The 18,244-nt window shown below is 36.6% G+C and overlaps 2 protein-coding genes across 2 annotated transcripts; both read left to right on the plus strand.

The window, feature by feature from the left end:
- Positions 1 to 11,729: 11,729 nt before the first annotated feature.
- Positions 11,730 to 12,755, plus strand: LOC116138193 (G-type lectin S-receptor-like serine/threonine-protein kinase LECRK1). The gene has a single exon (XM_031423920.1). The coding sequence runs from the start codon at positions 11,730 to 11,732 to the stop codon at positions 12,753 to 12,755; it is 1,026 nt and encodes a 341-aa protein (XP_031279780.1).
- Positions 12,756 to 13,886: 1,131 nt separating this feature from the next.
- Positions 13,887 to 15,328, plus strand: LOC116138185 (G-type lectin S-receptor-like serine/threonine-protein kinase LECRK3). The gene has a single exon (XM_031423914.1). It carries the CDS (start codon positions 13,919 to 13,921, stop codon positions 14,990 to 14,992), a length of 1,074 nt encoding a protein of 357 aa, XP_031279774.1. The 5' UTR covers positions 13,887 to 13,918; the 3' UTR covers positions 14,993 to 15,328.
- Positions 15,329 to 18,244: the final 2,916 nt, after the last annotated feature.

Genomic DNA, 18,244 nt, shown 5'->3' on the forward strand with positions numbered 1-18,244 from the left:
AGAAGTACAAGGCAAAATGTGTCTTCATTCAGCGACTTCACAAGGGTTGTTCACGAAGATAATGAATTTCAGTCAACTTATCAGATTTGGCAGTATCATAGGGTAGAGTTTCAGGGTAATGAAAGACAAGGAGCATGAATGGTTGAACCTGCGAGAGAGTTTGAACTCCAAAGAATGAAGGAGCGAAAACTGTAAGGAGTATGTAGACAGACTTCGTGGATTGTCAACCAGATTCAACTTCTTGGAGAAGAGTTTTAGATAGGAGAATTATAGAGAAACTCCTAGTTACTTTGCTGATAAGTTTGAGGTTAAGATATCAACCTTGGAAGGACCAATGATATGGCAACGATTTCGTTGGCAGAGCTTTTGAGTGCTTTGCAAGACACTGAACGAAGATTGCAGATGAGAGAGAGGGGTCTGTTGAAGGTGCATTAGGCTAAATTACAGATTTGTGATAGCAATAAAGAGAAGAAGAAGAAGAAAACAATGGAGGAAAAATAAAAGAAGTGGTGCTAGTAGTAGTAACACTAGCTTTGGCAGATTGCCTCCATGTTGCCATTGCGAAAAAAACTAATTCATCTAGAATCAGATGTTGGGGAGACCTGATTTAATTTGCAGGAGATGCAAACAGAAAGGTCATATGAGAGGGTTTGCAAAGGCAAAGTTGTGCAACAAGAGAAGCAGCAAGAAAATGAAGCTAAGTTGCAACCAGCAGGAGCCGCAAGAGGAAGATCAGTTGTTCGTAGCTACTGTTATGCCAGCAATAGTTCAAGTGAGTGTTGGCTTATTGGAGTGGCTGTACCAATCACATGGCTTAAGACAAGGAGATTTTCAAAGAGCGTGATAAGTCTTTAATTTTCAAAGTTAAATTGGAAATGGAGATTTTATTAGTCAAGGGAAAAGGAACAGTTGTCATTGATAGTGTATCAGGTACTAAAGTTATTCATGATGTGCTTTATGTTCCTGAAATTGATCAGAATTTATTAAGGTTGGGCAATTACTTGAAAAAGTTTCAAAGTAATTTTGAAGATAAAACTTGTAGAATTTATGAAGAGAATGGTCAGGAGTTGTTTACTATTAGAATGAGAGGCAAGAGTTCTCATTTAATCCAATGAGGAGGAGCATGTTGCTGTTTGAGTCATGTGAGTGTGGAGAAATTTGGCATAAAAGAATGGTGCACTTTCGTCATAGGGCTCTTCTTTATATGCAAAGGAATGAGTTGGTTAAAGACTACCAACCTAAAGGAGGATGTCCTACTTGTAAAGCTTGTCAATTGGCAAGTTAGTTCAGACACCATTTCCAAAAATTGTGTGGAGAGCATTCAGAAGCTGGAACTATTCATACTGATCTTGGAGGACCAATGAAAGACACCATCTTTGAAAGGAAGTAAGTATTACATTCTGTTTATTGATGATTTTACCAGAATGTGTTGGGTTTATTTTTCTTAGATTTAAATCAGAAGTGCGGGTGTGTTTGGAGGTTCAAGGCTTGGATTGAGAATTAAAGTGGTCGTTGTATCAAGTGTTAAGATCAGATAACGGTAAAGAGTATACTCAGGGATGGTTAATAGATTTTGTGATGAAGCTGGAATAGCATCAATTAACAATTCCTTACACTCCACAACAAAATGGAGTGGTGAAAGGAAGAATAGAACGCTTATGGAGATGGCTAGGTGTGTTGCATGAGAAGAATTCGCCTAAAAAATTCTGGGCTGAGGTTGTGAGTACAGCAGCGTTTTTGTTAAATAGACTTCCATCAAGAAGTTTGAATATGAAGATTCCATATGAGGCATGGTACGGGTTCAAACCATCAATAAGAATTTAAAGGTGTTTGGGTGTTTGGCTTTACTCATATACCTAAGAGAAGAGAGATAAGCTAGATGTGAAGGCTGAAAAAGGTATTTTTATAGGCTATAGTAATGTTTCAAAAGCTTATAAGATATTTCAGCCACAGTCAGAGAAGGTTCTTGTGAGGTAGGAATGTTGTTTTCTTGAAGATGAATAGTGGAATTGGGTTGAAGAAGAGAAGAATGACAGCCCTAAATCGTTCAACAAATTGAAGACAATGTTGTGAAGAACCAGTTAAAGGAACCAGGTCATTGTTTGAAATTTATCAACATGCAACGTGGCTGTTTTGGAGCCAGCTGGATTTAAAGAAGCTGAGCAGGAAGAGAAGTGGATGGAAGCTATGAAGGAAGAGTTAAAATGATTGAGAAGAATCACACTTGGGAGCTTGTTGAGAGACCTCAAAATAGAAAAATTATTGGGGTCAAGTGGGTGTATAGAACTAAGTTGAATGCTAATGGTTCTATTAACAAGCATAAAGCAAGGCTTGTGGGTGAAGGGTTATGCACAAGTATTGGTGTAGATTTTTCTGAAACATTTGCACCTATTGCTAGGCTAGAATAGATAAGGATGTATTAGCAATTTCAGTCCAAAAAAGGTGGATTGTGTACCAATTAGATGGAAATCAGCCTTCTTAAATGGATTTCTAGAAGATCTATGTAGAGCAACCTGAAGGGTTTGTTAAAAAAGGGTATGAGAGTCATGTATATTTGTTGAAGAAAACTCTTAGGGCTTAAATAAGCTCCAAGGCTTGGTATAGCAAGATTGATGAACATCTATTGGGACTAGGATTTGTGAAGAGTCCTGTGGACGACTTTGTATGTAAAGAAGGTGAGGAATGAAGTTGCTGATATACTTGTTGTAGCCATTTATGTGATGATTGCTTGTGACAGGAGGTAATGGATGCTTATCAATGAATTTAAAGTTGAAATGTTGAAGGTTTTTGAGATGACTGATCTTGGGAGAATGACTTTTTTCTTGGGATGGAGGTGAAACAAAGCAGGAGGAGATTTTTGTATGCCAACAAAAGTATGCTAAGGAGATTCTTAATAGTTTCAGATGAGGTGAGTGTAAGGCTACAAATACTCCTATGAATCCTAAAGAAAAGTTCAGCAAGGAAGATGGAGCTGAAAAGGTTGATGAGGGGCTGTATAGGAGCTAGATTGTGTGTTTAATGTATCTCACTACAACAAGGCCTGATAAACGTATGCAGTGAGTTTGTTATCCAGGTTCCTGCATTGTGCTAGTGTGGTTCATCTACAAGCAGCAAAAAGAGTTGTCAGATATATTAAAGGCACAATTGATATGGTATCAGATTTTCCTATTGTCAAAATTTGAAGTTTCGTGGATTTTCTGATAGTGATTGGGCAGGTTCAGTAGATGACATGGGGAGTACAATAGGTTTTTGTTTTAGCTTTGGTTTGGGGTGTTCTTTGGTGTTCAAGAAGCAAGAACTTGTTGCACAAAGTACTGCAGAGGCTGAATATGTAGCAGCTACAACAGCAGTAAACCAAGACTTGTAGTAGGTTAGAAAGTGTTAGTGATTTAGTATGGTGCAAGAGGAAGTGACAAACCGTCCCGAATTTCCTCATCCCGTAGGATCCGGGCGCTCCCACAAGACTTGGATACCCGAGACGTGCCATGTAGAAAAACTGCGAAACCTGTTTAAAGACATACTTTTCCTGAATAACATCATAGTATTTCCATTTCCAACATCTCCAAAAAGACATGCATCATCTTTCGTTTTAAAAAAGAAAAGCTTAGGGAAACTTGTGGTATAGGTTTTCCACTATACTACACATTCCAAATATGAAACAAAAGCAAACACATGAAGGAAAACATGAGTTCTTGAAACGAAAGTCCAAATTTTACAATGCGACATAAATATAAACCCCATAAAAGATGTCAACGCGTGGCACAACCCTGAGCGGAGGCTCCTGTCGGCACGATCTCCGGAAGGTCCTGGTGGGGGGAAAAACATTTAAAAGGGGGGAGCTGAAATATCAGTGAGTGGGGAAAAAGGGGGAGTTTGCAAAACATTCGTCAAAACAAAGTTATGGCATGCAATGGTTTTTATAAATACAGAAAACAACATGATCCATGAACATTCTTTTATGGTGGCAGATATCATCCATGTATGCATGCATAACTCATTTCTAATTGTTCTAAGTATTATAATCTGATCAATTAAACTGACAACAATTTCTGAATCCTAGCTCATTACTAAATGCTGAAATTCTTTTATGAGAACTTAAAGAATTGCTGTAAATGCTTAGCTTCTAATGACAATGTTTTCTATAAATCATGCTACAACATCAACTGTTCATATAACTAATGCAAAAATACCACAGATACTGAAAACTGAAGCTATTAACTGATACTGAAAACTGTAGGCTGGTATCTGAAAACTTTAAACTGATATCTGTTTCGAAACAGTAACCGATACTAAAGGTTCTCACCACAACTAGTACCCTGGGGAAAAATCTCGATACCTGGTGGGCATCCCACACACAGGCAGAGCTGGGAAATACATTCAATATCCGCGCAAGATCTATCATCGCGCGGGCAGAGCCTGAAGAAAACCATCTCAATACCTGGAGGACAAACTCAACGCCAGGCAGAGCACTAAATATCTCAATAAGCATGCGCAAAGTGAAGACGAATATCTCAATACCCAGCGAATCCTGCATCGCATGGGCAGAGCCTGAAACTGGGGATAGGTCTTCGTAGGGTGGTTTTAGCACCACAACTACCACATAATCTCATGTAACAGTAAGTCAAGAGTATATTACGTAGTGCTTATAAATCATACTATATGACATAATATTCAGAAATCGCAAGGGGTGAAACTGCAATTTCTAAACATGTTTCAAAGACGACGGTTAACCCAGATTAAAAATTCCTTCAATTCACAGACTTATATATAACCGATACAAATCATAAGCAAATATCACTTTTAAAAGTCAAAACTCATATAACACGTTATAATTATAATAAAAACCAAGAGCCAAAATAATAATAATATAATAATATAAGAATATTTCATATAAGCAAATATCACTTTTAAAAGTCAAACTCATATAAAACATATAATTAATTAAACCCAGAGCAAAAAAAAATAAAAATAATAATAATAATATAAAATAATAATAATAATAATAATAATAATATAAGAATATTTCATATAAGGATAAATCATGCCAACATATGAGATTCATGGAAAACAGGGGGTAAAATGCAAGTTTTTAAAGCATACTTTCAAAACTGACGAAAAGCACCCCATTTGCCCTTTTTACCGAGAATTATTTACCAACATCAAAAATCTCAGTCCTTTTTCAATGCTGTCCAGTCAGCATGCAGTTTATACCCAGCAATAATTTCATCAAAAACACTTAAAAACTCAATCAAGCACTTCAAAGATTCGTCCAAAAACATGTAAAAGAAAACAATTAAGCAGTCTTCACAAAATAACAAGGCTTCAACAAGACATAATATACAAACATGAGTCTGTGTTTTTAGGAAAGATCTGGTGACATGCAACACAAATCAGCTTTGTTAATTCAGATCTGAGACACTTTCACTCAAAAATTTGCTCAGCCGGGACATGCTAAGGAAATATCCAGCCAACATCACAATTTAGTCAAACAACCGAAGTCAAACAGGTGCAGCTAGCAAGCAAAATACGCTCATTTAGCACCAAATTAACCAACAAACATCATTCCAAAAGCATGGAAAGGAAAGCAAGTTCAGCAGCTCAAATTCGCTCAAAACCATCAAAAAGCAAAAATGGCCAACTATATTTAACATGCAAACATAAATCTGAATTTTTAAGAAAACTTTCATTTGATCCACTCACAATTCTAACTCAGCCGAAGCTCCTGCACTCTCCTCCACTCTTTTCTTTCACTCTACCATTTTCAGCCGAAATCCATTCTTCTTCTCTCTTTTTCTTCTTTTCTTCTCTTTTTTCTTTCTATCTCTCTCTATCTTTCTCTTATCTTTCTCTCTTTTTTTTTTTTTTTTTCCTTCCTCTGCTCTCGTTTCTCCCTTCTTTGGGCGAACTGCCCAGTTTCCTTCTCCTTTTAAACAACACTTTTCTGAAATTATTTTTGCCCCCAATTTCTCTAAATTTCAGTTTTACCCCGCCACATAAGCTTTCCCTAGCAAAAATGTCCAAATTTTCCCTCTTGATACATGCAGACCCATCAGGATTTATTTCTTCGATCACCCCTAACGAACTTTAAAAATTTGATAGAAAAGTCCCTCCTTATAAACAAAACCAAGCGAATATATATATGATTAGAATGGGGTTTTACAACTTTCCCCCTTAATAAAATTTCGTCCTCGAAATTACTATGGGTAATACACGGATATGGGTCCTTTTTAAGTCCGCAACACATTCTCTAGTACACACCCTTCATTAATAAAAAGTTTCCTATAGGGTGACTACCATCAATCTACACACCAAAGAATCTTAACTCTCGGTTGGCATGCTTAGAAAACAATCGAATGTGCAAAATTAGGATTAACCAAATTACGATCCTCACGCTCAAAGTTAGATAACATACCCGTGTCCACATGGAGTGGCTTGTGTATTTTGTTGTGTAAGGCGAACACACGGGCCTGAGTTTGGGGTCGCTCTAATCCTTTTTGTTGCCCACTACTACTATTTGCAATCCTGCCCTGTGCCCCTTGAACCTGAAACCTCTCCTGAACCGGTCTTGAGTGACACTACCACCTTGAGTCAGAATTGGACAATTCCTCTTGAGATGGCCACTTTGCCACAATGATAACAACCTGAGGACCTTCCCGACACTGTCCAGAATGAAATCTCTCACACTCGTTGCATTGTACTCGTTAATCCCTACTACTACCAAAACTCGGTTGTCTACTATCTTGGAACCTTCTATTCAATTATCACTACCCCTGACAATTGACCGGACCTGCCTCTGGTCTTGTCCTGGACTACTAGAAGTCCAGAAAAACTACACTCTCTTTCTGATTCCTATTACTAGGGCCATCAACTACCCACACAGTTATACGTTTCGTCTTTGTGGCTCTCTCTTCTCAAACTCTCCCAAATTACTTCAACTCTCATAGTATCTTCTGTCAATTTCCAAACTCTGAGCAGCAGTGTGAGGCCACTATTGTTCTAATCCTACCTCTAAGGCCCTCCTAAATCTCCTACCTTTTGCTCTCTCATCTCCAGCTATAAGTGGGGCAAAACGGGATAACTCAAAAACTTAATCAAATATTCCTCCATGACATATTTCCTTGTGTTAGTCTGATAAACTCACTCTGCTTAGCATCCTGATACACCATAGGAAAATAATGATCGAAGAACTCCTGACGAAAATTGGCCCAAGTATTGTTGTTGGATCCCCATATCTAGGTTGTATCGCTCCACCAAGACGAGCCCTACCTTTAAGTAGAAAGGTAGCAAACCATAGTTTTTGGTCATCGGTACACTCCATCATCCCAAACTTGTTCTAATTGATCCATCCAGGAGTCGGCATGTGGGATCTCCATCCCCTCAAAGTTATTGCCCTAATTTTCTCGCTCTCTCTATAGTTTTTTCCTTCTCCCTGACGCCCAAGCGTCCTACTGCACTACCCTAGTCATCAGTTGAGCTAGCTATCATAGTGCTCCATGTATCCTATCACCTTGGAGCCCTACATTTTGTTCACTCATTGGTCCTTCCTCAACATTTGATTTTCGGCATCTGATCTCCTGGGGTCCCGAGGTCCTGACCTGTGGGCATCCGACTCTTCTACTCTCTCCTCCCTAGGCTCACCACCCTCCTGAGCACTCTAGGAACTAATAATTCTCTACGGATTTCGTGCGAGGCTGGCCACGTTGCTCATGCGATATCTACAAAACATAAACAAATTTGTTCTAAAATAAAACTCATGGACGGAAAAAAACTTCATTAAGGGACAATTGGCATGCGTAAAATTTAAAAAAAAAATGCCCTTAAAAATCGAAAACCATGCTCTGATACCAAGTTGACACAACCGTCCCGAATTTCCTCATCCCGTAGGATCCGGGCGCTCCCACAAGACTTGGATACCCGAGACGTGCCATGTAAGAAAACTGCGAAACCTGTTTAAGACATACTTTTCCTGATAAACATCATAGTATTCCATTTCCAACATCTCAAAAAAAGACATGCATCATCTTTCGTTTTAAAAAAGAAAAGCTTAGGGAAACTTGTGGTATCAGGTTTTCCACTTATACTACACATTCCAAAATATGAAACAAAGCAAACACATGAAGGAAAACATGAGTTTTGAAACGAAAGTCCAAATTTTACAATGCGACATAAATATAAAACCCACAAAGATGTCAACGCGTGGCACAACCTGAGCGAGGCTCACTGCTCGGCACGATCTCCGGAGGTCCTGGTGGGGGGAAAAACATTTAAAAAGGGGTGAGCTGAAATACTCAGTGAGTGGGGAAAAGGGGGAGTTTGCAAAACATTCGTCAAACAAAAGTTATGGCATGCAATGGTTTTTATAAAATACAGAAAAAACAGATTCCATGAACATTCTTTTATGGTGGCAGCTAATCATCCATGTATGCATGATAACTCATTTCTAATTGTTCTAAGTATATAATCTGATCAATTAAACTGACACAATTTCTGAATCCTAGCTCATTACTAAATGGAAAATTCTTTTATGAGAACTTAAGAAGTGCTGTAAATGCTTATGCTTCTAAAGACAATGTTCATAAATCATGCTACACATCAACTGTCTCATAAACTAATGCAAACTATCCATCAGATACTGAAAACTGAAGCTATTAACTGATACTGAAAACTGTAGGCTGGTATCTGAAACTTTAAACTGATTCCGTTTCGAAACAGTAAACCGATACTAAAGGTTCTCACCACAACTAGTACCCTGGGGAAAAATTGATACCTGGTGGGCATCCCACACACAGGCAGAGCGGGAAATACATCTCAATACCGGCAAGATCTATCATCGCGCGGGTAGAGCCTGAAGAAACCATCTCAATACCTGGCGGACAAACTAACGCCCAGGCAGAGCACAAATATCTCAATACGCATGCACAGAGCCTGAAGAACGAATATCTCAATACCAGCGAATCCTGCATCGCATGGGCAGAGCCTGAACTGGGGGATAGGTACTTCGTAGGGTGGTTTTAGCACCACAACATACTCATGCATAATCTCATGTAACATGTAAGTCAAGAGTATTACGTATGTGCTTATAAATCATACATATATGACATAATATTCAGAAATCGCATATAGGGGTGAACTACAATTTTCTAAACAGTTTCAAAGACTGACGGTATAACCCGATTAAAAATTCCTTCAATATCACATGATCTTAACATATAACCGATACAAATCATAAGCAAATATCACTTTTAAAAGTCAAAAATCATTAACACTTATAATATAATTAAACCCAAGAGCAAAAATAATAATAATAATAATATAAGAATATTTAATAAGCAAATATCACTTTTAAAAGTCAAACTCATATAACACATTATAATTATAATTAAACCAAGAGCAAAAATAATAATAATAATAATAATAATAATAATAATATAATAATAATATAAGAAATTTCATATAAGGATAAATCATGCCAACATATGAGATTTCATGGAAAACAGGGGTAAAATGCAGTTTTTAAAGCATACTTTCAAAACTGACGAAAAGCACCCATTTGCCCTTTTTACCAAGAATATTTACCAACATCAAAAATCTCAGTCCTTTCTTTCATATGCTGTCCAGTCAAGCATGCAGTTTAATACCAGCAATATTTCATCAAAAACACTTAAAAACTCAATCAAGCACTTCAAAGATTCGTCTAAAAACAGTAAAGAAAACAATTTAAGCGTCTTCACAAAATAACAAGGCTCTCAACAAGACATTAATATACAAACATGAGTCTTGTGTTTTTAGGAAAGATCTGGTGAAATGCAACACAAATCAGCTTTGTTAAATTCAGATCGAGACACTTTCACTCAAAAATTTGCTAGCACCGGACATGCTAAGGTAAATATCCAGCCAACATCACAATTTAGTCAACAACCGAAGTCAAACAGGTGCAGCTAGCAAGCAAAATACGCTCCATTTTAAGCACCAAATTAACCAACCAAACATTCATCAAAGCATGGAAAGGAAAGCAATTCAGCAGCTTCAAATTCAGCTCAAACTCATCAAAAGCAAAAAATGGCCAACTATATTAACATGCAAACATAAATCTGAATTTTTAAGAAAACTTTCATTGATCCATCACAATTCTAACTCAGCCGAAGTCCCTGCACTCTCCTCCACTCTTTTCTCTCACTCTACCATTTTCAGCCGAAATCATTCCCCTCTTCTCCTTTTCTTTTTTCTTCTTCTTTCTTCTTCTATCCTCTCTTCTACTTTCTCTCTTATTTTCTCTTTTTTTTTTTTTTCCTTCCTCGCTTCGTTTTCTCCTTCTTCTTTTGGCGAACTGCCCAGTTTCCTTTCCTTTTAAACAAACACTTTTCTGAATTATTTTTTTGCCCCCCAATTTCTCTAAATTTCAGGTTAACCCCGCCACATAAGCTTTCCCTAGCAAAAATGTCCAAATTTTCCCTCTTGATACATGCAGACCCATCAGGATTATTTTCTTCGATTCACCCCTTAACGAACTTTAAAAATTGACAGAGAAACCTCCTTATAAACAAAACCAAAGCGAAATATATATGATTAGAATGGGGTTTTATAGGAAGCCACTCAAGTGTGTGGATAACCAAGCTGCCATTGCAATCTCTAATAATCCTGTGTTTTATGGTAGAACTAAGCCCTTCAAATAAAACTCATATTTTCTTAGAGATGTGCAAAAGGAAGGGTTGGTTCAACTTAAATATTGTAAGTCTGAAGATCAGGTAGCTGATATATTCACAAAAGCGTTGTCCAAGATCAGATTTGAATTTTTGAGATTGAAGTTGGGAGTTTGCAGCAGCTTAGATGCAAGGAGTTGTCCAAGATCAGATTTGAATTATTGAGACTGAAGTTGGGAGTTTGCAGCAGCTTAGATGCAAGGAGGAGTGTTGTAGATGTGTATCTAAATACTACTGCAACCAAAAAGTGATGCTAAGGTGGCAAAGTTGCTGTTAGTTTTTTTACAGTTATTGTTCAGTTTATGTGCAGTTTGTAAGCAGTTGTTTTGCAGTTTTTTTTTGGATGCTCTGTAACTTTTAAACGCTTTCTAGTGTGTGAGTGTATAGTAGAAAAAAGTTCAGTTTGATTAATGGTGAATCAGTTTTTTTTCTGCAATTGATCTTCCTAATTTGCTATTACCTTTGCTTTAATTGTTCTGTGCTACAACAGATTTCTTGTTCGATTGCTTATTCCTTTGTCACTGGATCAGTTGAATACAACAGATCCACTGAGCTTTGGTCGGAACCAGCTAATCAATGCCAGGTTAAGAGTTTCTGTGGCTTGAACAACTATTACACATTGGATGACAAATTATATGTCTGCAGATGCATTCCTGGTGCTGATTATGTTGATCCTAACCAGCAGTTTAGTGGGTGTATATGATATTACTTCTATGGAAAAGATTACATGTGATGATTATCCATGTAGATATGTTAGAAGAAGATAGTAGAAAATCCTGTTTGGAGGATTGCAATTGTGATGCAGCTTTGTATAAGTTAGGATATTGCACTAAGCACAAACTTCCTTTGAAATCTGCTATGAGGGATGATGATAATCAAGATGAGTCTTTCGCAGCTTACTTCAAGATGGGTGCGAAGGCTATCTAAACCAATAATGGTTCCACTCCATTGGGACCATTACCATTGAAGCCTTAAACATTTGTCAGAGTCAAAAGCAAGAAGGAAATTATGTTAATTCTTCTTGTAACTATGGAATTCATCACTTGCTCATGTGTCTTCCTTGCAATCACGGGATTTTTCATGTTTAAGTACCAGGTTGTTAAGTACAAATGGCCGCTAGAAACTGGAAATTTTGGTTCAACTAATGAGCTTACTCTAAGTTCATTCTCTTACAGTGAGCTTAAGAGGGCAACAAATGGATTCGAAGAAGGTCTAAGCCGGGGCTCTGTTGGTGCACTCTATAAAGGGGTCTTATTCAAGGGTGAAAAACTTGTTGCTGTCAAGAGATTGGAGAAGATGATGAATGATGGTAGGGAAAGAGAAGTGCATGCAGAGATGCATGTAATTGGTAGAGCACATCATAGGAACTTAGTTCGGCTGCTTGGTTATTGTGCTGAGGATTCAAAGAGGCTTCTGGTGTATGAATACATGAGCAATGGATTCCTTGCATATCTACTCTTTTGCTCCAAAACATCCCCAGATTGGAACGAGAGAGAGAGCATTGCATTAGATGTTGCTAGAGGAATTCTTTATCTCCATGATGAATGTGAAGTGCCTATCATTCACTGTGATATAAAGCCTCAGAACTGTCTGATGGATGATTTTTGGACTGCAAAACTTGCCGACTTTGGTCTTGCAAAACTGTTAATGCCAGACCAAACAAGGACTTTCACATTGGTGAGAGGGACAAGAGGTTACATGGCACCAGAATGGTCGAAGAACATCCCAATATCAGTTAAAGCTGATGTTTACAGTTACAGGGTAGTGCTGCTGGAAATTGTTTGCTGCAGAAGAAACTTGGATGTTAATGCATCAAAACCGGAGGTAATAATTCTTATTAATTGGGTTTACAAGTGCTTCATCAACCAAGAGATGAATAAGCCTGTTTGTAGTGAAGAAGTGAATAAGAAGACTTTTGAGAACATGGTTAAGGTGGGGCTCTGGTGTGTTCAAGATGAACCGGCTCTTTGTCCTTCAATGAAGACTATGGTGATGATGTTAGAAGGGATTACTGATGTCTCTATTCCTCCTTGTCCCACTTCCTCCTCCGGGTAAAATCTCATACATGTGGAGTTGATAATTGCTGAATATATGTTGATTGTATTTTTGTTTCAACATATGTGACGGGGCTTTACAATAAGAAAACAAACTGTAATCTTCTGATGAGTTAAGTGGTAGGCATAGGAATAGGCTTGAGTATGTAGGTTTGCAACTTCTAAATTTAAAATAAAGACTCCCATGTCATATAAATACAGTAAGATGTTTCTGTAGTTTTGTTTTGCAGATGGTCCTGGAGCATTCTTCTTCTGTTTGAAGCCCATTCAAATCTTTTCGATGCATAATGCACCAAAGATTTATGAAATTAGAATTCTAAGACTTTAATTAAGGTCCTAAAACTATTTGAAATGAATGAACCAATGAAATGTAGGGTGAATTATACAGTAATTCAAATCTCTAAACATATATGTAGAAATGTAAATGATGCCTTAAGTTACAAGGAAAGTCATGTCTCTTTAGGATTCATATCTCTTTGCAACTAAACTATTAGTGTTATACTCTTAAATGCAGAAGCATGTCCATTAAAGCAGATGTTTGTGATTGTTAAACAAGATGTTGCTTCTAGGTATGTTTGTGTTTCTATATTTCTTTGGCATTGGTTATGGAAAAGAAAAAGTCCTCAATGGTTCACGGTTTTCATATACTTCTATTTAAAGTAAAAGAAACTTTGAATAAAACAACTTACTAAATGAACAGTCAAATGGGATGAACTTCAGTGAACTTATTGACCTTGACTAACTTAGCTGGTGAAGTTAGTTACTAATTAACTTACCAAAGACTTGACTTTGCTTAGCTGGGGAGTTCAGGTTATGACTAACCTGTGATTTGTTCTTGCAATTAAAATTCTATATCTCAATCGCTTTCCCAGGATTATATTAAACCTTCATTTTAGAATACTTAATGACTGGAATTGGAGACTTCAATTTGAAAAGGTCTTGCGATTAAAATAGTCTTATCTATTTCCTCGCTCCATCTTGGAGGTAAAAAACAGATTTGTACATATAGCTGTCTGTTCTTACTAGTCTTAAATGAGCTTGTGATTTTGTTCTTTTGTGATCAAGTTAGAAATACAGGATTACTCTTCCAAAATGGTTGCCATCTTATTCTTTCTTCTGCTTTCTACAAATTTTCTGGCGACAAATCAACAGGGGCAACTCAATATGAGTCTAGGCTCTTCTCTAACTCCCATTGGAAACTCCTCCTGGCTATCGCCTTCTGGTTTATATGCTTTTGGCTTCTATCAGCAAGGAAATGGTTTTTCTGCGGGAATTTTTGTTGCAGGAATACCTCAGAAGACTGTTGTTTGGACAGCAAATCGCAATAACCCTCCGATTCAAGGAAATGTTACCTTGCTTCTTACAGGTGGAGGAAGACTTGTTCTTCAATCAGCAGATGGCCAAGAAATATCCATAGTAAATACACATGAACCTGTTGCAAAAGCATCTATGTTTGATTCAGGGAATTTTATTCTCTACAATTCTGATCAGGAGATAATATGGCAGAGTTTTCGGAACCCGACTAATACAATATTACCAGGTCAAAGTCTCTTGGCAGGGGAAGAGCTGTTTTCAAGTGTTTCAGCAACCAACCAATCAACGGGGATCTTTCGTCTAAAGATGCAAAACGATGGAAATCTTGTGCAGTACCCAAAGGATACTCCAGATGAAGCAGCATATTCTTATTATTCATTATTTACAGATGATAGAGGTGAAAATGTGTCACTAAATCTTGATGTCGATGGCTATCTTTACCTGGTTCATTCTACTGGGTTCATTATAAAAGATCTTACTCCAGGAGGCTATTCTACAGAAGGAACAATCTATTTGATGAAAATTGACACGGATGGGATCTTCCAACTGTATTCGTTTAAATTAAATCAGAACAGCATTGTGTTGATTGTATGGGCTTCTTCGGATGATAAGTGTTCCCCAAAGGGTCTCTGTGGCCTAAACAGATATTGTGTTAAAAATGATCGAGATATTTACTGTCAATGTCTTCCAGGATATTTAATTAGTGGAGAGGGAGGCTGTCAAAAGAATTTCTCGACCGAGAACTGTGAAAGCAAGGATGGAAATATCAAATACACTATTGATAGAGTTGCAAATACCAAATGGGAGGACGCTTCATATTCCATTCTGTCATTGCCAACAGAAGAAGAATGTGAAAAGGCATGCTTGGAAGACTGTAGTTGTGAAGCTACGATGTTTAAAGATGGTGAATTCATCTACCCCTAAGAAAGAAGAAAAACCTGAAGATGCTCTCTTCAAGGATCTTGTTGATTTTGCTAAATCCAAGTCATCGTCTTCGCCAAAGCCCAATAGGTCATTTTAAGTCGAGTGAGTAGCAGAGAGTACTTGTGATGCAGGTTTGGAGTATATTGTTAGTTGATTAGGCTTCGCATCAGATAAATAAACATGGGTTTCTGATTTTGGATTCTGGTTTGACGTTGCTCTTTAGCCTGTTAATCTTTTCAATCAACTCCTCATCGGATATTATTTTGGTATATATGCTCCAGTATATCAATGTATCATATGATTCTATTTGTTTCTCTACTGCTTCTTCCTCTTCAATGAACGATTATTCTTTTTTTATTTTTTTTAAACATGGGCTCCAACCACTAATATTAAATTACACCTAATTTTAAATATGATTTTTGATATTATAAATTCATGTTTCCTTGTTAATTATAATATTTACTGAACAATGATGAATGTAATCGTCGTTTTGTTATTTAATGACACTAACGCAGCTTGTTATTTAATTATCATATGATAACAAAGGTAATAATGATGATATTAATGGTTTAATGACATGTAGTTACCATTGTTCTTTATAGTAATGAGATTGATTGTACAACCATCTAAGTGTTTGGTTATTTTGTGTTAAATTTAACAATCAATGATTATAAATGTAATGATCAAGATTCAAATTTATGGAGATATTAATTGTAATCTTCGAATTAACTGTTCGGAAATTTTGCTATGTTGTTGCGCAGTAATAATACTAGATGTTATTCAATGCTATATAAAAAAGAAGAAATTAAAAAAAAAAAAATTATTTGGCATTTATTATGTTTTCAGGATTCTTAATAAGGGAATTATTTTACTAAAAAGTACACAATTATTTTTTTTATTATCAAACACTCTTAAGAATTTAAAATAGATATATTCTACGACGTACTTAAAATTGAGAGAGAATATGCAATTTTCTGTATAGGATATCATTTTCTAATTCCTCCTTATTTAAATCTAAGATAGCCTTTGTTTCAGAGAATTTTTTATTACTGAAAAAAATGATTACCACTGAGATCAATTACCTTAAAGATTAACGAGGGAACATTATACTAATATGTTTGATTAGATTGATGAATATAAATAATTAATATATTTGGTTGGAAGGTATAAAATATTATCGGAGGGGTTTTTACTAAATTGCTCTTCCTTGCTAATATTATTATTATTATTTAGAACACTATTTTTAACCTCTTACATTTAAGAATTTAGCTAAAACACCTTAACAACAAAAGATTAAAATTTAACAAAACACACCTAGCCATCTAAGACAACCGCCGGTCGCCACTGATAGTAGTCGGAACAGTGCATGACTGATTGAATATGGCTGACTGTGCACCGATTTGGCCTTTTCTAGCTAGATCGAAGGTTGGAAACGATCAGGTGGCCATGGATCTGGTTGGAAAGCCAAATCCATTCTGGCCATTAATAGCCAGATCTGTGGCTGTTAACGGCAGTGGATCTGGCCGAAATCAGCCAAAACGGATCTAGACGTTTCTGGCCAGATCCACAGCCATCTGGCCATTTTTGGCCTTCGATCTGGCCGGAAAAGGCTAGATCAACACATGGTCGGCTAGATTCGACCGGTTGTGTGCCGTTTCAATGACTGTCGGTGGTGGTCACCGATGGCCAGTAGTTGTCTTGGGTGGCTAAGGGTATTTTGGATATTATCCATGTAAATAGTGAGGGTATTTATGTCCAAAAAATTAATATATGAGGTTAAAGAAGTTATTTCGTACATTTTGGTTAATTGTTATTTAGTAGACGTATGATGACATTTATATCCAAAATGTTTATTAATTAAGGGTAAAATTGATATGAACAGTTGATTATCCTGGTAATAAAAAATTAACACCATTTCAGATGGTAATCGAATGACCCCCTATATTATTTATAGTAATCATAATTGATATTGATCGATTACTGAAACATTTAATTACTTGATATCCAAATGTGATAATTAGCCTATTAAAAGAAATGTTACCAGTGTTAGACCTCAAAACAAACGTTATTGTAACTCTAGCTTCAAGGAAAGCCCATTCATAAAAGCTTTACGAAAATGTAAACAGAAACAAACTAAACTGATCAGGTGTCTGCTATCACGTTTAATTCTCTGGCAGTGAACAACAAAAAAATCTGAAAAAGGTTGACACTAGTTCATTATTTTGCATTTTTCTTCATGATATTCAGAGGTAAATTAATTATTTGGGTGGTGGCTAGCTGAAACTTAAGAGAGAGATCAGTAGAAACGGTGCGGCGAATAAAAATGCTTATTTACCAAATATATATCAGGTTTTATTCTGATTGAGGTCAGATCATCCTAATTTATAAATACAAATAAACCTCTCTTGAAGTTTCTGAAAGTAAATGGAGAAGTCAAAATTTAAAATACATCGTAGCTCATCATTTATTATGCTTCAACTTGGTTGAGAGATCTTACATGATTATTTTCAAGTCTAATTTAATAACAGAAGATACATGGCATCATGCAAGAGCCAATTAGGTGAGAAAAATAACAACGTAACACTTTAATTAAAGTACCAGAGTTGTATGCAGCGGTGAAGAGAAAGAAATAACTACAGTAACTTAACTACTTTGAGAATTGAGAAGGCTTTATCTCAATTTCTATCACCCCCGCAGCAGTCTTTATTTTGTATATATATAAACTGTGGCTGTGGTGGTCTCATCTTTAATATAGAATATAATAACGAACGACATGTTGGGTAGCTAGCTTCAACTTTCTATAAACAAGAATGAAAATCCTGCGCTTGATGTGTCCCCTAACAGGACGCCTCTTGTTTCTCCTTCCACGATTCTTAACCTCACTCGTGATCTTCTTATCCATTTGAGATATAGAATAAATAGATCTACTGCATGAGAAAGCAGAGAGCTTTGAAGAGTTTATATATATGTTTGATTTTTGTAAGTTTGTAGGGGTTGCCTGCAGGAACCTTCGTGCCACCTTCATGTACTTAATGTAACTTCAAAAAGGGCAATAGTACGCACCAACACAAACATATCAATTTTGTACTTGCAGTACTGGAATTAGAAGAAATTAGGGTATTTCTTTTTTTGTCTGCTCAAGACTCCAACCAGAATTTCGTGTGATTGATTCTATATATATATGATTCGTAGATCGTTGTTGGCTTCTTAAATTTTAGTTTCAAGAGTACACAGAGCAGCAGGAACACTTTT

This window comes from Pistacia vera, unplaced genomic scaffold (genome assembly GCF_008641045.1).
Source record: "Pistacia vera cultivar Batoury unplaced genomic scaffold, PisVer_v2 Contig338, whole genome shotgun sequence".
In the NCBI taxonomy this organism is placed as follows: Eukaryota; Viridiplantae; Streptophyta; class Magnoliopsida; order Sapindales; family Anacardiaceae; genus Pistacia; species Pistacia vera.